A 23,898-nucleotide genomic window follows, 5' to 3' on the forward strand; every position below is an offset into this window, starting at 1 on the left:
AATGAAATATACAGACTAAATTGAGAAAGTATTTTAATGGCGAAACATCGATATCTTCAGTAACAAAAGAAATTTTAATTGTAAAAACTTGACCTGAAAACCTAAAACTCGACCGATTTCTCCAGCAGTTGCACCTTCTTCAATTCTTTTAATAATATCAAGTTTTTGTTCTAATATCGCCGTTTTTTCTTCACATCTGAAGAACCACCAGGATAGCCACTCCTCTTCATGGACATTATTTTCGGTTGGAATCAGAAAAATATACGGATTATGGGTAAATGAGGCGATAATTATTCGCTTAAAATGCATATTTAACTTACGTTACCCACGCCAACCTTTTCTGTCAAACGAAAATTATCAATCGCATTAATATAGTAATATTTACTATACATCAGAGGCGCTTGTATCCCACTCGCCATTCATTTTTTTTTCGTCGCGCATAATTTGAATAATGTTATCGCGAAGCAATAACGATGTTAAATGATCAAGGGTTTCAATTATTGGACAACGTTATCATGAAACAACGTTAAACAGGACGATGTTAAACGAGGACACACTGTATATACCGTATAAGCGTGTGTAAGAGGCACACCCCTATTTTGAGCATCGGAGCTAAAGAAAAAAATTTTTTTATCCTATCGCATGGTGTTTCAGACTTTAGCCTGGACTTCTGACAGTCATCAAATTTTCCATTTTCAATACTAATAATTCACGCGGCATTTTTCAGCGAAATTTACATCATATGTATGGCACTCAGATATTAGTAGGTATTCTCTTGTAGCCTTAACCATATGATGCTTACTAGGGACGGTCAGATCGGATACCTCAGATCCAAATATCCACGAATAATGGCCTTCACCTTAATGTACTTCGGATCCAAATTTGTCGAAGAAATTGAATCTCAATCTGAAATTTTAAATCATTGCATTCCTGACAGAATTTAAGTTTTTTAAGCTCTAATTGTTTGACACCAATATAAATAGTTACAACAAGGCTACTAATATTCAAAATATTCCAAACAGCACAATTTTGGAAGAAACAAGCGTAGCATGAGTGAATTCAAGCAAGACAAGACGGACTGGAAACTTCAGGCAACTCAAACTGCGTATATCACATTGCTGCGCCTTCGCCCCTTCGCTTTGAAGACAACAACGTCACATGCAAGATCCGACGAATTCTTCCCTTTCTCCTTCGCCCTCAGCCTCGTTGCGGAGGAAAGACGGAGGGAGCGAGCTCGTTCCCCTCTACCTTTCATTCAGCGCTATTCACTTATAAGCATTTCCGATTTCTTCTATCTGCCATTCAGTCAAACAATGTACACACTCGTTTAAATTTTTTAAACAGCAGGTTTTGACACCAATATAATTTTCAATCAATAACTCTTATAAAAGCATCTGAAGATGATTTTTGAAAAAGCAGGCCCTAAGCCTAATGGAAATTACTTGGCAAGACAGATGTTGACTATTGACCAGGTATAGTCCTTCAAATCTGTGTGTTTCTCTACGTTTGATATACGATTACAATTTGCAGTATAAATGCCACAGTATGCCCACTCATAGCAGTAAATTTAGCGTGCCCTCCAGAGCGAAATACCCCGAGCGATCTTTTCCATGTTCACATCTGAGGTACCTACCGACGTGACGGCACGATGCTTATGAGTAAGAAATGCAAACAGGAGCATTTTAAAATACGTCACTAAGGAAGAAACTCCCCTGCCTCCGGCTTGGTTTTGACCTTGGTTTTTAGATGACCGACTCTTGCAGAAAACCAAGGCCACTCAGTTCCTCTTGGGCTTGCGACCAGGGAAAGGGAGGAGGGGAAGATAAGAAGTTTGTGTAAGAGGGGCAATCCCGATTTTTGGCTGCAATTTCTGGGAAAAAAGGTGCGCCTCTTACACACGCTTATACGGTAACTCTCAGGATACCTCCACACTAACTTGGACCACAGGATGGTTGTAAATTTATTTCAAACACATTTTGACAAGGTAAGGCATCAACGTGGCATACAAATGAAACCTTATCGTCTCTTACACAATAAACTGGTATTGTCCACCTTACGTCTTCTGTCCTGGCTGCCTAAACTTCCAATATAAAAATATCACCTTGAAATTCCTAGCATAATACAGCATTCACACACAGAAATATAATGTGTTTCATAAAATCTGACAGATATTTCTGCCACTGCACCAGCAACCAGGCAACATGCAGTCATCAATTCTCAAGCAGGATCCTATCGATTTGTGACCTCCAATGTCAATGGAACCAATAGTTGTAAAGACACCGTTAGGTAATGATGCTGAGGGTAATATTTGTTCAAGGAAATAAACTATATTTTGCCTCAGCACTGTTTACGAATGTGACAAAAGGAAAGTCCAGAAGACCAAGAGCTTACCTTTTTATGAGAATGGTTTTGTTAAGTATGTATTTGATCATTGCAAATGAGTTTTACTGTTTGCAAAATTTCTTGGGTTGGCACAGTATGAGACTATAGAAGGCCAACATTTCATCGAGTTATTCCCGGATTGTCATTAGAGTTGAGACTGATTGCCGGGTTTGGACCATTGGAACTATTTTTGATTGTTGACCATTCGTCTCATCCTTTCTTAGCAAGCTAAGCATAAAAATCCCAACATGGATTAACTTGGCAAATGTAGCCAAACCAGAGAAGATTTGTACAACTGTCATTCCCTGGGGAAGGCCACAATGTTTTTGAGTTTTACTGTGCCTGGCAGCATACAGGTTATTACACTCGTGGCATAATATATAGCATTCCTACCTCTTCTTTAAGCATTTGATTGTTTGATGTAAGGAGGATTTCTTTCATCAGGTCCATTAGCGAATGGAGATGAGATCGCAGCAGTTCCAACTCCTCTCCCCCACCTCCTCTCTCCGCCACCTCTTCAACATGCTTCTGCTCCCACAGGATAGCGTAGAATGCAGCTGACATGCAATGCTTCACAGCCTTAGAAATTATAAGAAAAAAATATTTCTACATAAATGACCGAGGATAAAATTTTCAACAACAATTCATTCAGTGGGCAGCGATCTCCCCACTCCCTAGCATTGTTCCATCAAATAATTTTACACTTCAGGGAGGCAAAGTGCAGCTCCCTAATTCAACAAAAAAAATTTGAACTTAATACATGACATCCAGGATCGCTCTTTCGAGCCTACCAGCATCGCACATTTTTTTCTTTCCTTAAATCCTTTTATTTAATGACGTGATCCCCAGACCTTACTCTAAGAAAGAGAAATTTTCAATGTTCATACCTCATCAGGTAAGGTTCTTCCACCATCCTTTGCTTCCACAATACAACGGATCAAGTGGTCCCAAAGATGCCATGGTCCCATATTGTGGCAAGAGTAAACCACAGAAACTTTTTTGAGACCATGAACAACAGAAAATGTTTCATCTTCATCAGGTTCTTCCTCCTTTAAAAGAAGTAAAACAAAATATCAATAACTTTGGAAAAGTATTATCAGAGATAGTAGGTAAGACAATCTTACACATAAATCATATCTTAAGTAATCTTAAAGCAAAGGGAAGGTACAAGCAAAATCATAAAGAGCCCAACATTTACGAATAATGGGGGCGTGGGGCAAGAGGGAGAGAAAACTTGACATAGAATAACTCATCAGTAGGAAAAGTATTTGTACCTATTAGCAAGCAATAAATTAAATTCCCTCAATCAAGAGCTCTAATTTCATTAATATGTATTTGTTTTCTGCGATCTATATTAAAAAAATAAAATTGGAAGCAAAAGCTCCAAGATATTTTCATTTTAAAGCATGGCTACAATGTGTCTATTATTTTCATTAGAATTCCCTTCGTAAAATGGAATTATTTCATTTGCTTGCTTACAAGGAATGTTTCAAGTTTATTTGGACGTCTGATCTAGCATTGTAGACGACGATCAGTGGCAGGAAAAAAAAAACTCTTGGGTGATTTTAGAAGGTTCTTCAATAGTTAACCAATTGAAAATTAAGAATGTTATCTATGATCATTAAATGTATTTTTCATACTGCAAATGCAGAATTAATGCCATTGACTTGCATGCGGTTGAATGCGGCCCGAGAGAAGCAGAGATTTTGTCGCACTCGGGCATATTTACGCCGTGACTAGTCATGGTCAAACTGGAGAGGAAGGAAAAGTGGAAGCAGATGAGTGGAAATGAGGACAACCAAAGGGGAAGTGGAAGTAAAGTCATAGCTAGGCACTCGGCTGCGTAGACAGTTTGCCATAAGCCCTGGCTTCCTATAACCACTGCTGGGTGATGGGGTGATCGCACGCCAGTTGCCATCATGGGAATTCTGTGTTCCTGTTTTCCAAGCATTGCGGTGTCTGATGTAATGCAGCGGTTTTGAAGCATTTGTGTAAACAATGTTTCTGAATCCGTAATCTCGCAGCCACGGATACATGGTTTTCAGAAACCAGGTTTTACACGAAGCAGTAAGAATACGAATGCAATCACGTTATCGCCACTAAAAAATCGCAGTCAGGAAAGGAAGCTCTTAATGATTCCTGAAAGCAATATAAAATACCGTACATGTCTGAATATAGTCCCTAATTTTTTTCCAAAAATGGTCGTGGTAAAAGTAAAGGGGGGGACAATATTCAAACGCATTTTTTTAACTTTTCCCGAAACTGAAGCCTCAAAATTAGGGGGGGGGACTATATTCACAGGGGGACTATATTCCGAGAAATATGGTAACTTAAATGTACGCGGATAATAATAGATTGATTGATATATGTAAATGTTGAATATTACAAGAAGTTAAGGTGAAGGTTTGGATTATTCGTGTTTTGCGATTATTCATGCTGCCTCTCCTCAACATTAGCCTGGATATCCAGGAGTTTGCAGTATATATGACCACAAAGAAGGGACAGATTTAAAATCTTTATGTGAAAAATAAAGAATAGACCACTCGACAAATTCTTCCCCACTAATCAATTATTTTTGATCCATTAAAAAAACCCAGACAATCATTCACTACAGTTATGACATTAAGTTTTAAAGAAATTTTTACTGAAAAATTTCTGTGGATTGAATTATTTTAGATATGTAGTCAGGAGAATTCATCCACCAATCCACCTCGACTAAAAAACCATACAGGCCTATCATAACCAAAACATGACCTTAAAAGGATTCAAATAAACACAAATCCAACACAAAGATACTTACGCCTGCTATGAGGGTGATGTAATCATCCATTGCTTCCCGAAAATGATTGACAACTCCATCAATGAGTGTAGAGCGTGCAACATCACAACGAGTATAGATGGCAGTGTCTTCCGTACAAAGCACTTCAAGGGTTTTTGCACATGTTTCTAACACTTCTGAATCAGTGTGTTTATCCACAATTTCAGTTATCAACTTCAACAGGGCATCTAGATTCTAAGGGAAACAATTCACAAGAATTTATTACAATTCATATACATTGAAATTCTACCTGGTTACATTTATAGGAACAAATACATAAATGGTGACAATCAGTTACAGAGGTTGTCATCCTTGAACATTATTTCCAGTGCAAGTTGACAGCTCTGAATACAAAAAAACTTATAATTAAAAAAGATTGCATTTTTTATCATTCTCACACTGAATATCTTATTTTTAACCTAAATTATTTTAAAATCATTACATGCACTAGAAAGAATATTTTGAAAAAAAAAATAACATCCACTTGAAACTTGAAATAGGGAAGTTGGCTTTTATTTTTCAAGTGCACTGATAAATTGCTTCCAGTAAATGTTGCTCTAATACATTCATAATATTCAATTTAAAAGAAGTTTGTAATATTATTTGATGAAATAAATAGATCAATAAAGAAGTAACGATACAAGTGTTCTGAACTTCAGATACAGTGGAACTTGGTTAGTACGTTCCTCCTTAGTACGTTTTCCTCCTTAGTACGACGATTTCTCTCCGTCCCGGTACCATCGGAACAAAATACAGGTAAAAGTATTTGGTTAGTACGTTTGAAAAAATTGCGCTTTCCTGGTTAGTACGCTCAATTGCTAGCCGTGACGCAACCCGCAATTCGTTCTCCAGTATCTTCTTAAGGGTCGTAAAGCTCCGAATTCATGATTTAATTTATTATTATTAGCCATTAAAATTCTTGCATTCATTCCAAATATCTTTCTTCGACCGTGATTTATCCAAATGCATTTCTCAAATGTTATGACGCGATGAATAATAAAATATGGCCATTCATCAGGAATGTCTGACTATGCAAAACTGCAGCCAATGAGAAGCCGCAATTTTCCCCACCCCGAGCTCCTCACCTTCTATTGCCTCTGCAGTGCCCACTGCGCACAAATTTCACGAGTGGACAATTGTTGCTATTGCACGAGTTATCATGATGAAGAAATGAGTCTTATCCAATTCCCACTTTATCTAAAGCAGTACTGCACGATGTCAAATCTTCTTGTAATTACCTCGTAATCTAATAATCTTGCGTGTTATTATTCGATATATCGATCGCTATAACAATCGATATGGCTTTATTCCAGAAGCGCGAATGTGTACGGCTGTTGCCGTAATTTAAGGTTAATATAATTTTGTCCAATTTTTATGATGTTTAAAAACAATCCGTTGACATACTCAGGGTTGTTTTTATATTCTCCGAGTATGCTGTGACAAAAAAGAAATGACTTAGCTATACTCGTCCTCTTTCTATAAATAAATATGGGATAAATCACGGGAGAAAGACGCCGTTTTCATGTAATTGTCTTCGGGAAATCTATGAAACATTGTGATTTTTTATTCACATGGTATTGTTTTTCAATGTAGCGCCCATTTTCTTTATTTTAAAGGTGAAAAGAGTTCAGGAAGGCGATCCTACGAGAACTACCGATAGTAATTGTAATTGTGACGACTTTTCCACAGATTGCAATTACCCCGACTGCTATTTTTTAGTTTCCTCGTTAGCACGTTTTCCTGGTTAGTACGTTCATTTTTTGTGGTCCCTTCAGAAACGTACTAAACAGGTTCCACTGTAGTTGCAATACTAATCTTGCAGAATGCTCCCAAAATATGATTAAATAAGAATTTTCACGTTGAATGAGCCCACAGCACAAAATAAAAAGGCTCATGGTTTAGAGAAAAACTAGAAGTGCATGAACGAGAGTGACCTACAGCGAGGGTAGTGCTATGCCTAGTGGACTTGACTTACTGAAAACTATTGCTGGTGATAATCATTTTTGGTGTTTGAATAATCTTCTGCATGAACCATCATGAAAAATGCTAAATTGGAGAAAAAATGTCGAGCAGGACAGATTTGTATGACTTTAAATTCAAAAAGCGCAGACAATTTTTAAATTACTTGAATAGGAAATGGAGCCTTCTACTTTTCACACCATAATATTTGGAAAAAGAGGAGTTCCTTGCTAGACATTAGATCCAATGAGTTAGCTTTATAACAAGTGATTTTCCAGGATTCTTCAAAACTTATTACAATGAACTTCAACCATTTATAGCTGATACGTAATAAAAGAAAAAAAATTGAATCGTCTTGTCAGTAAATATTAAAATCAGTCAGCCAAGAAAAATGGTATAGATAAATATTTCACATAGAAAACAAACTTACCTTCTCCTGCCTAGAAGTTGTGTACATTTCCAAATCAAAGTACTGAGGAATGGACATTAAATTGGCTATTTTCTCCGGATCAGCCAAGTACTTTCTTAGCAGTGCAGGCAATGTTTGAATAAAATGCTCTGTGAGACGAGCCTTGTCCTCTTGCACCTGCTTTATTTCCTTTGCGGAAAGCACCTGATGGGCAAACATGAAGATGTAGCTTTTACAAAAGGCTATAATCTACCTTAAATTCAAGATAAAAGTAAAGCATGCATGTGAAGTAGTGTAAGACGTGATTTACAACTGTTTTCAGTTCACCATACTTGATTGAGCTTAGATACTGTGGAGCACAAAAAGAGTAAACCTGCTGTCATTGCCACGCTTTCAACAAAGCTCCAGGCATTCTTTGTCAAAAAATGCCTATGTACAACACTAATTACCGTACTTTCAACAGTGGGTGTACCTAGAGTACCAACCCCCAGAAAAATATGACACATATACACTTGAGTGGCCACCACACTCCATACAGAGCTGGCAATCCCTTACCAAACGATACAAAAATGTTAACAGAAATTAGTCTACAAATAGGTTGTGAGAAGGTTATGTGAGAAATAATTATGAGGGAGAAACTATTTAAGTGAGGATACCCCCAGAAGGGGCCACCCACCCTGGAAGCTGGCCCCTCCAGCCAAACTCCCTACCCCATGCATTTAACCAAAGTTGAGTCACATTATTGAGTTCCACTTATAACTAAGTTTTTTGTGCTAGAGAGAATTCTTTTCATCTTGTTACACTCTTCACATACATCTTTATCCAATTTATCACAATTAAAGATATATTTCAGTGATATCACATTGGTTAAAATTTCACATTAAAACATTATGTGAATACCTTGCAAGTTTTCATTAAAAAAGATTCTCTGGTGTATACTAACAGCCGTAATTTTTGTTTTTATTATGATGAAGTAACAATTCTAACTTAAGTATAAAGCTAAATGAATATGTTAAATAATACAACACTTCTCCTTCTGTTGGTGGAATTAATCATCAGGATCATTCACTACAGAGTATTGACATGAATACAAAAGAAAATAACTAAAAAATCTCTTTTATAGTTACAAATACCCAACACTAGTTAGCCAAAAATTACATATATGTCAACAATAGCAAGCAAAGCAATATTGAAAAGATTTTTTTGCTGCACAGGTTCTTGGTGTATGAAATACTAATTTCTCACTATGATGATCTGGTTTTTCTATACACTATAGTTGCAAAGAGAGTACCAGTCAGTCATATCAGAAAAATCATCTGTGCAGCAAAATAAGAAAAACATTTAATTCTCAATATTTAACTCTGTCAACCAAATTGTCAAGTCAAGTGAAAACAAGCTATCTATTTTGGCCTTGACCTCAGTTTTGCTCCTTAAATTTAATGTCTAGCTCAAATAAATTAGTTAAGAGAGCTTTTTGAAGGAAAATTCCATGTTTTTTTTTCATTTCAGCTAAAGGGAATGGATAATTTGCCATTGATTTAATTCACCAGTTTTCTGAATTAACAGATTTAGTGCCATTCATAAATTATCTACCACATTAAATTGCATATATGTACACAATGGTTACCTTTCTAGTCGGGCCTCTTCCCACTGGAGGTTCTCCTGTGGCAGCTTGCCTGATACAGCATGCCATGATTTCAATTAGAGAAGTCTCCTGCCGGTCATCAAGTGGTTCTTCTGAAGGACCAGCTTCTTCCAAAAGAAGATCTGTCATGCATTCCCAATCTTTCATCATTTCGTTAGACTCAATGAGGGAATCAACCAAATATGCTCCATGTTCGTGTAACTGAAAAACAAAGCACAAGAAGTTGTAAATACCAGTTCTATCCACTCAATGCCAAGAGAACCAAAATAAATAAAAAAAAAACAACAAGCAACAGCTGTAGAACTAGGAAAGTTAATACAGTGGGGCAAACATAAAATGAGCTTGCCTACAACAAAATCCCATCATTAATTATCAACCATTCCTCATCAGCTATGACTTTTCTGTCATGCAAAAAAGCCCAAATATAACAAATGTACCCATTATGGAATTCCACTCTCATCCCTAAGCTATAGGTAGAGAAGAGGGAATGTAGACAAGAGCAGGAATCGCTTAATGTGCAATTCTTCCCCACTTAGCCATGCTCTAATTAGTTTAAAACACAAAAATAGTTTTTTCTCAGTCCACTTTTCATGAGTTTGTAATGTCATTAGAGTTCTGGTTAAATTACTTGTTCAGGCAGAACCTTTTACAGTAAATTCTTGTTACAGTAGACTCTCGTTATTACGAAGTTCACGGGGCCGAAAAATCGGAGGTTCGTAATAACGAAGTTCGTAAGAACGTTTATTTTAGGAATCGTCGAAAGAAATACATAGTGTATTATTAACGCTATTAAATTACGCGATTTTCGTTTCGTTTTTCAACAGAAGACTGCGCCATGACGCAATCGAGTGTTGATATCTTCCCGAACACATGAACTCCAGTGTTCAAACTAGATGCGTCCCAAGGCCGAGTTCCAAGGTTGATAAAATTACAGTCCAGCCACCGAGAGTTGTCCAGTAACAGACAATGCTCTGGGTAGGGGGTAAGGGGGCCAGGTAAGAAAGGGAAACGCTTACAAAGTGTTCCATGAAGAAAAGAACCGGAAGGGACGACGAGCGTGAAGGACTTAGAGGAATAATTACTTGTTCTTATGATTCGAAGAATGGGCTTATTTTGGTGGATCAGGCTTATTTCGGTGCTCGTTTTTTTGCATTTGACAATGTTATATGACTAGGCGAGGGTATGAGGTGCGTTTGGGGGACAGCGATTGGCTTTAAACCGTGCTGGCGCAGGATTACCGTGCCGTTATCTCCTCCTACTGTGCCGTAATCGGAAAACCCTCGCCAGCCGGACTGCAGGTAAGTTATCGAGGAGTGCGGTTATCCTGCGGGATGCAACACTGTATTACACGTATGCGCTAACTCACGATTGTGGCGAACTGATATAGCGGGTCCTGCGATGAATCCGGAGCCGAAAAAATGGCTCCCCGCGGTAACGAAGAACGGGATAAACGCTGAACAGTTCCTAAATTCACACCAGATTCAATGATACCTTATTCAGGTCGTGAGAGCGCAGACCACAGCGAGAGTTTCCCAGCGCCACACCGCGTAGTATCGGCCAAATCGAAAGGCGCCAAATTTGAAATTTGAAAGTTTTGAATGCTCGTATCTCGGAAAATTCGTGCATCGAATGTGCAAAGGAAGAGGATTGACTGCACATCCAATTTCCTAACGGTTATGAGTGGGTCACCACGACTTCGCAGGAATGAAGGCTGTTATATGATGTAGCGCGTAAACTGAATAAAGAACCATAATTGACCCTCTTAGGCACAGTACACGAGAATAACTTAAACGTGGCGCGATTATTAAATCTTAATTGTAGTGAATATCCACCTAAATGCCGTGACTTGTGCGTGTAACTTCGTAATAAAGTTCATATTGTAACCGCAGGGACCGGGACTTAGGTTCGTAATTTCGTAAAAACGAATATTTCGTAATAACGTTTCTTTTATTATAGCTTGGATAGGCCTTTTCGACGGGACCAACGATTTGCTTCGTAATAACGAGAACTTCGTAACAACGTTGTTCGTATTAACGAGAGTCTACTGTATTACAAAGTTCACAGGACCGAAAAACGGGAGGTTTGTAACAACGAACTTCGTAAGAGCGTTTCTTTTAGGAATTATTGCAAAAAAAACATACCTTGCCACAATTCCTAGTCTCTTCTATCTCCCATACTTATAGTCGTGCTGCGGAATAGCTTCAGAGTCATGCGTACATGATCTACGCCATTAAATTATGAACAACTACAGTAAATCCTCTATAATCGAACAAGATGCATTCCGAGACCTTGTTCGTTAGTAAGTTGATAAAACTATGCAAGGCATCAAAAGGTGTGGTTATCCAGCAGAATGCAACACTGCATTACAATTTTGCATTAACTCAAGATTGTGACGAACTGATCTAGCTGCTCATCCGACGTAGTTAAAGCCGAAAAATATTTGCTGTCCACAGGAGGGAAGAACGGGAGAAATGCCGCTTTACACGGTACACGGAATTGCACAATCTGACGTACGTGCGAAGGCACAATCAAAATTGCATCGTGTAAAGCGGTGAATTGCTAGAACACATGCGAGAATGCATGGACGTAAGACGGCAAAATAGCCCCTGTTCTAATTTCGTTCATGCATTCGCGCAATTTCACGCCATTTTAGAAATTAATGCAGCTCTAACCTGGGCAATTCCGTGCCCCGTGTAAAACGGCCTTAACAGTTCCTGATTTTACTACAGATTAATTGATACTTTTGTTCAGACTGTGCCCATACTGTGAGTTCTTCTACACCACAAAAGAACAAAAACATAGTTTTTCTTCTAGATTGTAGCGATATTTTGTTTACTTTACAATAACTAAACTATATTTCTTGATTTGTACGCAAAAGTTTGGGGTGAGAGTCCCAATTAATGACAAAATCTCCATTTATTCGGTGAACACAGCAGAAGAAAATGAGCCATTATATCATAATGGCCCACCTAGGAAGTCACAATGTTGCCTAAAAGTCAAGGGGCAAACCCCATATACTAGCCCATCAATATCACAATCCACTTTCTTCCCCTGCATCGATATTTAAAGAACATTGAATTCTCTGTGGTGACTAATTTAGGTACTTATAAAACCTTTAACTGTATTTACGCACAATATCCCATAAGATATCTTGAAAGAATTCATAGCCTTGCGGTAATTGGGAAGTAGCAAGCATTGAGATAACATTGAGCTGACTTAATGGTAGAAAGTATGAAGATGCTGAAGTGCACTCTTCAAAAATTGAGCAGGTCCTTTCCTTTTCTCTTTTCCCCGTCCCTTTCATCTCTCGTACAGGAATGACCCTCACTCGACTGCATTGTGAAAGCCGTGCACCCGATGGGACACCAAACATAAAAACTCTTTGTCGACCAGCTTTCACCTTAGCGGAGCCTTTGCTCTAAGCTTATTGTGTTTTTTTTTATAGGAGCTGGATGCTGCGGTGTCAATACGGGATTTGTTTCCATGAGGTAGGTTTTTTCTGAGGGAGAAACAATGTAGAGCTCTTCCCCAAATTATTTTTTCACTTACTTTCTAAGTTACTGAATCGGAAGGGAATAGACTTTGGATAACCATTTGAAGGATAAGTTTCCTTCGGATCATGTTCTAGAGCACACTTTTTTGAAGCATAATCATGGTTGCACAACATCGAAAACAACTTATTACTTCGTTACAGGATCACAAAACGTACGATTTTCTAAAGTGGTTTTCCGCAATCAATTACGTACCGTTTTAATTCCTCTCATTAAGTAGTACGGTATTCCCTACCAAACGTCAGTGCGCATCACTTCTGCGCAGAAAATTTGCTGAAATCATTCACAGTGTAAAACAGCCTTTAGATACTCTTAAGGTTAATTATGATTTCAAGATCCTATACACTAACCTCTGATTCGATGAAGAACTGCACCAGATCACGTAATAGTGGAGTGTTTGGAAGTCTGTGTTTTCCACGCCTTGTGCGGACACCTGCAACAGCTTCCTCATCAGGTACAAAGAGCCTCTCATTAAGGAACTCACCCGCAGCTTGAGCAACTCCTCGGTGAGATGAGTACACTAGTTCATAGACATGTTCACAGTCTTTATCAGTGAGTATATCCCTATGATGCCTAAAGAAGAAAAAAACAAATTTAGATTTTACTTTCAGCAATAAGGTAGAAAACCCCAACTGAGACATTATAAATTTATATCACCACTAAGAAAAGGAATTCAAAGTATACCACAACACCATCACATTTTAAAGTCATTAGAACTCACTTTAGAATGCTGATAACAAGCTTCACAGCTTGAACAGCTACGTCATATTCTTTATCAAGGGTCATGGATACGATGCGATCCTTAAATTTGCTTGTAAAGAGTTCAAGTTTACCCTTTAGCTCTTCAGATGCATAGAGAGGTTGCAGAGCCTGAAAGAAATTATTACATTAAAAATTAATTGACTGACACAAACAAAGCCTCCTTTCTACAATCTTCCTTAGCACTCAAAAGCTGGACTAGTGAAGAAATATAAAATAGGTATGACTCATTAACAAACGGAATTGAACTAAAGAAAAGATTTGATTTTACACGTATTAACTGTCATTGGCACTGAGCATGCCAATATGAATGCTCGTGTTTCACCAAGAAGCACAACTGCTCGAGGGTTAAATGATGTATATGTCTAAGTTTAAAAATGATGTACAAGGGATATCCTACACGTTATGTACACCCTCTTCAACAACTCTTGATTTGACTTGTTTTTATTCTACACAACAGCCACATTTAGGTCACTCTAACTCCATATGATCAAGTTTTTACTATGTGCCAAAGCTGTGCTCAAAAGTGATGCACTTACTGACACATGGGTGTACACCACGCATTGATAACTATTATGGCTGTTCTTATTAATGAAACAGATAACACAGTTGAGCACCCTGAATCCAGAATTCTCTAATCCAGACACCAATAATCCAGCAATATATCCCAGACTTGCTTTGAGGGAAGTATAATTTTATGCAGAATAATTGCATTTGTCTTCACATACAGAAGCTATTTCCCACTCTTAACAAAATTCTCCCAGTTGCATCTGTCAACCACAGGTAATCTTACAATACTTAAATGCCAAAACAGAAACTGCTACATGCACTGCTGACGTGATGCGGACATGATTAGGCTTGCCCACAGACATGACTTAGCCCCGCTGCGGAGCATAAAAATGACTTATTACATTTGTTTTCATTGTTAATTATTGTAAAAAATGATTGTAGCATTGTAAGAGAGTAGTGCACAATTTTCCAAGTCCCTACTGTGCCTGATTCAGGATACTCAACTGTACACAATAATATAATAATCTCACAAATACTCCACTACAAAAATAGATGTCCTAATTAATACCAGTGTTTTATACAATTGTTAAAAATATTACTTCATGGAGAAACTGATTAAATTGGCACCTAAGCTATTTCTGTTAGCACACTGATGATGCAGTTAGCCCATAATTGAAATTTGAGGATGAATTTACTACCTTGAGTTATATTTCAGTAGGAATTCGGTAGAATAAAAGTAACACAATGGCAAAACTGATTGAGTAACTTCCAAATGATGGAACTCACCTGAAGACATTTAAGCCTAACTTCTCCAACTTTATCATGCAATGTCCAACCAATATATTTAAGATAGGAATCATCCAGGAAGTTTTGATGGAACTTCTTCATCCAAACACCAATTTCTGCCATGCATATAGATCTTATTTCTGGTAATGTGTCTCTGGAATACAAGTAAAAACAGAAAAGTTTACACATTAATTCAATTGAAAAAGGAATACAACCTTAATAATATGAATTTTAGCAAAAAATAAAGAATTACTGGCACTTCTGATTCATCACAAATATATCAAAGGAGAAAGTATGTCAAAAGGCACATTTGAGGTACATATATTACCATAGAGCTAACTATTTTAAGAAGACTGCAAAAAAATAAACATAGCATTACTCTAAAATGGGCTTTATATTCACAGAAAATATAGACAAAATGAGGGACTTGCTGATTTTAAAAAATAAAAGAAAGAGGTAATAGAGGATAAAAAATCTTGCACAATATGAAAAACCTGAGGGCTATGCAACGATATTGTAATCCCAAGATAAAAATTATCAAAGTTATTAAGTTTCCCATGGTGTGAAAAACAGCCTTTTAAGCCAACAGTTATGAAAATGTCCTTGTGTTAATTCAGCGATATTTATTGAAACACAACTGGGTTAGTCTCTCCCTTGAGATATGAACCCTTAATAATGACCATAAAATTGTTTGTTTTAATGAAAAAGAGTGGAATGAGGACACAGTGCTTTATTCCACCCTGCTACAGCACTATATCCCCTATGCTTGTAGATCTCATGCCTTATTGGCTACAGTACCCTCGGAAGTATAATTTTCCAACAGACATCAGTCAATTTCAAAATTAAACTGACTCTAGTATGAAAGCATACATCTTAGCTACAAATAATTACTAGAAGACGAAACAATCATCAATAAAAATGTTATCTTATTTTACACCGGATGGGTAAAATATTCTTAGCAATTTTAGCCATTTTGTTTGCGTTTAAAAAAAAAAGATCCCCATTTTTGGACTCTGTAAGGAGGGTGTATAGCTTTGTACATGAGTATGGCTTGTTTTGTGAGGCATACTTCATTTTTGTCTCATTTGATATAAAATACTTCTTGGCTAATCAGATTTGTAGAATTGTAATTAGATCAAACAAAAGTCGTTTAAAATAAAATTTAATTTAAAAACAAAAGAAAAAAGGTCATCTCTAGAACTGGTGAGCCTATCACCATGGAAAAAGTCTGTCAGCGAGAGTAGAACCATTTTTGTAATAATAAATTGAAATATTTACCTAAGATGACATATAATGATCAATGCAGGCTTTATATAGTTCGAAGAACTGCTACCTAACAAGGCAGTTCTTCATCTACAGGAAAAGGCCCGCACAGCTGGCCAAGAGGGCCTCCGTAGGCGAAAAGCTAACTCTGATTGTAATTGAAAACCTGAAGCTATTGAAGAATCTTACTGCTTTATGAGATCAAAGCAATGCTATTTTTATCTTAAGTGCAGAGTAAAATCTTAAATAATGTACTAGTTATATCACCAGAATAACTTCTCATACTTAAGTGGGTATTGGAAGGTAATTAAAAGCAATTGAAAATTGGTTTTCACTTGGCAAGCATAAAAAGAAGACAAGTACCATTTGTCAGACAAAGAAGGAAAAGTACCATTTGTCAGACAAAATAACGGTCAGGATTATGATATCATTGAAGCTTAACCCTCTTAGGGCCACGGGCCGATATATCAGCTTTTGCTCCACGGGCGAAAAGTGTCACGAGCCGATATATCGGCTCGAGCGTAGACCGGATTTTCAAACTAATATTGTTTTAATAATTAAATTTATCCATTATCCAATGTATTAGAATATTATAATCAACAAATTATCCTTTTAAGTAAAATTAAAAAAAACATTACATTATATTGTAGCGTACCGTACAGAATGTAATCTTTTTTATTATATGCCGAATGGGCATTTTTTCGTATTTGCTCACGTTAGCGTGACGACTCGAGCAGGGGATAGTCATGGAGTCAGACATAGCGTCCTGCGCGGTGTGTATGCGTGAGTGTGAATGAGTCAGGTGTGTGGTGGCCGGTGTGTTGGCCCCAGTTATCTAGGACCAGCTAGTGACCCACTTATTTCCGGCCCCAGTGGAATCACCCTCCCTCCCCGCAAACCATTCCACCTGTGATTTTTCCCCTCCCGAGGGGTATAAATGCCCGTGAAAGGAATGCATCGAGAGCATAATTGACTGGACGAATAAGGGGAAAGTATTGATGTGCGTGATCGCCATCAGAGCTGGAAGCGGAGTATTTTTGGTGGCCAACGCTGGCATCAGCCCGGACGAGTTACGGCAGTGTCCCACGCCCGGTGCGAGAGGAGTTACCTTGGTGCCGTGGATCATCTGATCCACAACATTGTGCTACAAACCATTCCTCCGTTCCAGCTGCAACAGAAAACTGTAAGAAAGTCGCAGTCGCGACTCTTATATCATCTGTTTCAGGTCAGACGACCGTTCATTTCCCCTAATCAGAAGGGAGAAATTGTTTTCTCCAAGACCTTAGTGCATCGCGTCCTTTCAAATAACTTTAAGAAGTGCTCAGAAAAGCCAAGCTCAAAAAAACTTTATCCAAGGATACAAGTTGATAGTGGCCCAAATAATTCACATTAGATTTTTTTTGTAACTTGTACTATTTTGGAGGGTGGGAAGCATCACGTTCTCATCATCGTCATTTTTTTTTTTGTTGCTAAGTGGGATCATTTCAATCACATCATTCTCATCAGGGTATTATTCTTTTTGTTTTGTTTTGTGAAAAATGTAACAATTCATGAAGGGTAAAATATATTTTGTATGTTTAAGCGTGAGTGATGGTTTGTTTGACTCCAGTATTCCTTTGCTCGAGACGATCGTGATTATCTCCCTCCAAACCACGTATGTGATGACGTGCTCTGTCACAATATATAAAAAAGTAACTTCATATTGTGTTTTTTCATAAAGTGCAACAAAACCCTTAAATTTAGGTTGGCACTTCTCGCTAGTACCACCAAATTTTGGTGGCACTAAGAGGGTTAATCAATGAGTCAGATCCTAGCATTAGGGTGCAATGCAGGTACATACATCATTTTGACTCCACAAGTCCTAAATACCATTGAAAGCATTTGATGCATACAATGGAGAACAACCTCAAGGAAGTCTATCACTCTCTACTAATTTAAAAAACATAATTACTACAGAAAAGACAAAAAATAAAAGTTTTAAAGCAACTTTTACATCTTAAAGACTAACCTGTATCGATGCACAAAAACTGATTTGAACATGTATGTCAGCATATTCTTAATTTCATCCATATTTTCCTCCAGTTCTTGCCTCTTGGCCATCAAAGACTCAAGCCTATCAGATGCTCTCTTATCTCTTGCTTTTTGCCTTTCTGCTTCATATTGCCTTTGAGTGTTATCTAAATTCACTGAGACAGTCAATGCCACATCTACCAAGGCGGTCATCAGCTTCATGGCTAAGAAAATAAAATTATTTACGAGTTTATCATAAAAATTAAGAAAATCAACTTACATGTGCTTCAAATACATGAAGCAAGAGTAAAAAATCAATATCACTCACCTGCAAGGGTAGCTGTGTGCCTAAATGCACGAACCTGAGAATCTGATAATCCCGTTAAAAGAGATATAACATTGTCCATGAGGTACTGGTCATAAATAATTGAATATTGACACTGCTTCACTAACACTTGCACAAAATCACAGAAGTTCTGTCTGAATTTCTTCCACTGCTGTCCAGTCATTATGAGAGGATACTCCCCACTTTCCTACAAGTATAAGTGTTGAAATAGGAAAATTACATACAACATTGCCAATAATTGTGTTGAACTACTAATTTGCCAGAGAGATAACGAGTTAGAGTGATGCAAAAACGGGAAATCCAAATACCAATTGAAGTGCGAAGGAAAATACCTCCAAAACAGGTTTTTCAACAGTCATATTTTCCTTAAAACTTTCATTAGCATTTGGATTTACCATCTTTGGACATATTCACAGATTATATGAACACCCCATGAAGAAAATCATCATACAGGAGAACAACAATGCTACATAGTGCCTATATGAGGTAACTGTATAGGTTTATTAATAGCTAATGTGGTGATCACCAGGTCATGAAAATTAACCAGGATGACATAAAAATCTTATTTCAAAATTCTAGAAAACCTTCAGTAAATAGATACTTCTGCAGTTGGAAATTACAGATAAGCAATCTTCTAATGCTAAGTTTACAAGCCATAAGCGAGTGGTGAAAACCCTAATAAGAAATTAACGATGTAGGACAAAGGTTTGAAAGAAATTTTTAGAGCATACTGTATAAGGACATGGAGCACAAAGAAATTTAATGGGCTACATTAGAAAAAGACTAGAGTAGTAAAAAAGAAAACGAGAATCACCTCATCAAATTCTTCCGTCATCTTCCGGATGATGGCAGCATGCTCCATACTTGCTTGCATGTCTGGAGAAATCTTGCCCTTGCACCCCGAAGCATTGATAAAAAACTGCATCAAAGATAAAAGAGCACCATCCCTATCTGCTTTGTAGCTCTCAATCCAATCATCGACCACTTGCTGTAATTTGAGGAGAAATTGAGAATTATATCTAGGATAACAACAAATTAGAATAACTGTGCACATGTAACCGTTTAACTGGCAGTTAACAATTGAACAGTAACCACTCGGAAAATGTGAATTACAACCTATCGGGAGGGTCATTTCCATTTGCTTTACATAGAAGTAAGATATGGACATAAAATGAAAACAAAGATTGACACGGAGACAGAAAGATATATAAAGACTCACATTAACAGCCTTGTAATTTCCAAAAAAATTAAGACATAACCGATCAAAAGCATAGAAGAATATGAAATTAATTGATATAACTTCATATCAATATATATCCATCACCAAACATTACTCATCAAAATATATTACCATATTTCTCCAAATATCGTCCCCTCCCTAATTTTAAGGCTTCAGTTTTGGGAAAAATTTAAAAAATGCATTTGAATATAGTCTCCCCTTTACTTTTACGACTGGCAGTTTTTAGAAAATAGGGTGGGACTATATGCCTATCCCTCTGCATCTGAATACAGAGCGGCAGTTGTTCAGAAGAGGAAGGTGATTTTGATCGAGTACACAGAGAGAGCCATAGGCTGTAAAAACCAAGGCACAATGACAAAAAATAGGAATGCAGATAGATAAATAAAGGAGTTATCAAAGAAAAACATAAACCTAGAAGAGAAATTGAAAGTTATCTACAGTGGAACCTCGTTAAAGCGAGTACGGGCTATAGCGACACCCCCGCTATAACGAGAGATAGCCGATGCACCGTCAATTGACCCTATAATAAGTGTGTTAAAAAATTCGTTTTTACGAGACCCTTTACGTGTTGGCTCTCGCCATAGCGAGGGTTTCACCGCCGGAAGACTTTCATGAAGACTCCTTAACCTCTGTGATTGCTAGCGATCTGTTAGAAATGAAGTTAATGGAGTGCTCAGTCTCAAATTTATGTGGTAAACTGTCGTTCGATAAATACAGTGGAACCTCGATCTGTCGTTTTTCAGGGGGATGGATGAAAAAAACGATAAATGCGGGAAAACGATCAATGCGGGAATGTTTGTGCGGGTTGCCTATGACCCAGGATACACTGGATTTTTTTGCGAATTATGACATTCATTAATGGATTCAAACGAGATTTCAGTTGATTACAGAAATATTATTACTTTATCGAAACACTTAGGTCATATTGTTGATTCGACTTATCTCTCTTTCTAAAATCCTATAGGAACAAAGCCGCCTTGCTAAAAAACGTTTGTACTCCACTCGGAATTTTCCCGGCTATTATGAATTTCTGTCTGATGTAAAAATTCTTATCTAACAAATCCCATTTCAAGTACACGTATTTACGAGAGAAATGTGCGTGTTATGCCTCAAACAACTGATTTCGCCGTCGGAGTGATTGGTTATGAAATGGATCAAGAAGGCCAAAAATAGTTTATTATTTGAAATGTTCCTTTCTAGCAATTAAATTTTTGATATGATTGAGGCAATGAGGCGTTAATCGTCAGCGGCACGCCCACCTAATCCTCGGCTTCATCCCACTTCTTGTTTTCACCAGGGATCTCGCTCTACCCCCACCCCTGCCGTCATGTGCTACCGGACATACCGAGGCGTTCTTCAATATTCACGTATTTCTAGCCCGGATTCTTTTATCCATCATCAATTATTTTCAGTCCATCTTTAAAGTTCTCACCTGTGTCTTCGGAAGGGCCACGGTCCGAAAACGAATAAGAATAAAACTAATAAAAATGAAACCGGACTCCATTGAACCCACGCGGAAAAAAACTCGCTAGTTTTAAGTCAACCCACCCCGGAAAGTACGGAACCACTCCTACGAGGTGAAGTTCGGCACTAATTTGGGTTGCTATCGCATACGGCGTAGGCAGAGCTTACTGCAGAGGGTGAAGCATGACCATATGACTGCGCAATGAAATTTTTTATCCTATAGAGAAGGCAACTAACCCACTCATTTCTAACAATAAGTAGCGTAGCTCTAGATGAGCAGGTGAATTCAGATTGCTAGTAGAGAGAAACAAAATATCCTGAGAAGAAATCGCTTCGTTAGCAGCTCAGACAAGTGAGACTTGTAGCATAACTCGTAAATTGTAACCAGACGCCCTTTCGAAAAAAAATCGCATCAACTGCCGTGAAGCTCACTATCAGCTACGAGGATATCGTTATTCGCCAGAAATCACCATCGTATTATTCCAAATATTTCCTTCCTTAAAATGCTTAAATAACGTTAGAAATACGTCGTGTTTGGTATCAATCTTTACTAAATTACGTGCACATCACTAATATCTCAAAATAATAAATGTATAATACCAATTGCCGAAATTCATTTTTAAATACCTTTTGGGCTAATAGGTGATTCATGCCGCAGTTGACCTCCACCTTTGAAGCGAGTCGGCTAAAAAGAAGTCAGCGGTCTAGAGAGGGGGTGGCGTGAAAAAGGTTTCTTTTGTTCTCGAGTAACTTGATATTTTCTTTCGAAGCTAAGGTCGTCGTAATACGATCCCTGCTCGAGCTGGGACCTATTTTTTTATTTCGGAGAAGAAGAAAGCTTCAACCGTGGGGGAGGCGATCGCCTCGAGTGCTGAATGGAGGGGGATACCGGATCTTGGGAAATGCGCTAATGTCACCATCCCACGACGCTCTGCTTCTCCCTATCGCATTTCAATCCCCTGGGGAAGATTCAAACTATGTCTGTCATTATTAGCCATAAATAACACGTTGTAAACACTTCGTCTCATTTACGTCAAACGATAGATGCGGGAAAATTATACGACGGGACCGCTGTGGCATTTTTTAGTGTCCCCCCCCCCCCAAAAATTTCTGGTACCCCCCCCCCCAGAAATTCCTCGAACTTCCTCGAACTTCCTCCGAACTTATCCGCAGAACTTTTCCCGCTAAGGATTTTTCGCGCTAAGGTTTTTCGCGCAAAGGATTTTCGCGCAAAATCCTGTCTCTGAAAACCCTGCCTCTGGAAACTCAGCCTCTGGAAACAGCCTCTGAAACAGCCTCCGAAACAGCCTCCGAACCAGCCCCGAACCAGCCTACCTGCAATGCAAGACTTATATAGGACTACTGCGGAGAAATACTTCTCCTTGGCAAGCAAGGGGAAATCGGTGCTAAGGCCTTAGTATTGCACTTGGAGTGAGAAGTTTTACCATTGTCCTATCACAATTCTCTCTCCCTCCAACACCTCACCCCAGTATCTCCCTCCCCTCCATGTGTTCCAATGAACTGATTCCTCTGATGTCTCCAACCCAGAAGTTGAGGGGAAAATTCTGGGTGCTGTGCGGTTGTCTCAAAACCAGGGAAGGCTGATTTTGTGGAGCGGCCGTGCTATGCAGAGTGGCGCCGTAGTTGAATTCGCCTGCCTACCCCTCCACTCCCTGGAAGAATCCCTCCCCTCTCATCCTGTCTTGTCCTGCTTAGGCAAGGCTCTTTCTGGTCGTGACCTGCTGGGAGTCACATGTCTTGTGAGGCATGAGATTTTTAGAGCAATTTTCTGCTGGTATTTAGCTGGTAATGTTTCCTTTGGGATCATGAATTTACTATCATTGTTTTCTGTAATACTTCTGATTTTTTGAATACTCTACTTTGAATAGATATCGTACGGTAATAACTCGTAAATTGTTTTTGGCTACCTTTTTCTTGTGAGCTGTTTTTCTTGTTTGTGGAGTCTTACCCTGATCCAGCATGTGACCGACGGTTGGAGTATTTCCCTTGTCTGGACTTACGTGAAAAATCAACCAGATTTTACGACGTAACGTTACATATTGGTAGCAGAGCGTGGTTCGATTTCCTGTCCTTTCGTCGAGGTCTCCGAGTACTGGACAATGGTGACAATTCTCCACTATTTCTCCACTTTTTGCAGTTTCTGGTTGTTTCTCCTCTTAAAAGTGAGTTATTTTATGTTCCATTAAGTGCTTTTTGGTTCGTGTGGGATTACGTGACTAGTGTTGCCGACTTTTCCTCGTGGTCATATGCCATTTGACATTAATGTTCGTAATGCTCGTAATGTTCTTGATAGTTTGGATAGCAGCTAGTTATTCTCGCACTATTTTTTGTGATTGGACTCTTCCAGCAGAGATAGATAGTTTTAAATCTCGCTCTTTCTCTCTCTTTTTCTCGTTGTCGTCACTTCACTTTTCAAAATGCCTGGAGGTACTGACAACCCGTACGAAAAAACTTATTTAACCACGGGCGAGGATCGTAAGGCTAGGGGTACTGCTAATGTGTCCGTAGGAAGTGAAGTTTCTAATAATGAACGGGAATCTTCTTTAGAAGTGGTTCCACCTCGCCCAACGCACGAGGAAAGCAGTGATGTTCACGTCTCTCACGAAATGTCTGCTTCTCAGACATTGCCAGTTTCTGAAGGGTTAGTAATTGTCAAACAATTACTCAGTGATTTTCCGCCATTTGAAGTGTCAAACAGTGAGAATTGGTTTAATTTCATGTTAAAAGTTAATGAA

At 38.3% G+C, this 23,898-nt stretch overlaps 1 protein-coding gene across 2 annotated transcripts in view; it reads right to left on the bottom strand.

The window, feature by feature from the left end:
* LOC124159507 (cohesin subunit SA-2) overlaps positions 1-23,898 on the bottom strand; it is an 80,249-nt gene that overhangs the window by 32,786 nt on the left and 23,565 nt on the right. For both annotated transcript variants that reach the window (XM_046535361.1, XM_046535362.1), the window contains exons 6-16: positions 19,253-19,426; positions 18,421-18,625; positions 18,091-18,316; positions 14,820-14,973; positions 13,486-13,634; positions 13,115-13,337; positions 9,196-9,414; positions 7,590-7,772; positions 5,183-5,395; positions 3,270-3,431; positions 2,776-2,961 (exon numbers count right to left, since the gene is read on the bottom strand). In XM_046535361.1, the coding sequence (XP_046391317.1) occupies positions 2,776-2,961; positions 3,270-3,431; positions 5,183-5,395; positions 7,590-7,772; positions 9,196-9,414; positions 13,115-13,337; positions 13,486-13,634; positions 14,820-14,973; positions 18,091-18,316; positions 18,421-18,625; positions 19,253-19,426 (2,094 nt within the window). The remainder of the gene's footprint in view (positions 1-2,775; positions 2,962-3,269; positions 3,432-5,182; positions 5,396-7,589; positions 7,773-9,195; positions 9,415-13,114; positions 13,338-13,485; positions 13,635-14,819; positions 14,974-18,090; positions 18,317-18,420; positions 18,626-19,252; positions 19,427-23,898) is intronic.

The sequence above is a fragment of the Ischnura elegans genome, chromosome 5 (assembly GCF_921293095.1).
Source record: "Ischnura elegans chromosome 5, ioIscEleg1.1, whole genome shotgun sequence".
NCBI lineage: Eukaryota > Metazoa > Arthropoda > Insecta > Odonata > Coenagrionidae > Ischnura > Ischnura elegans.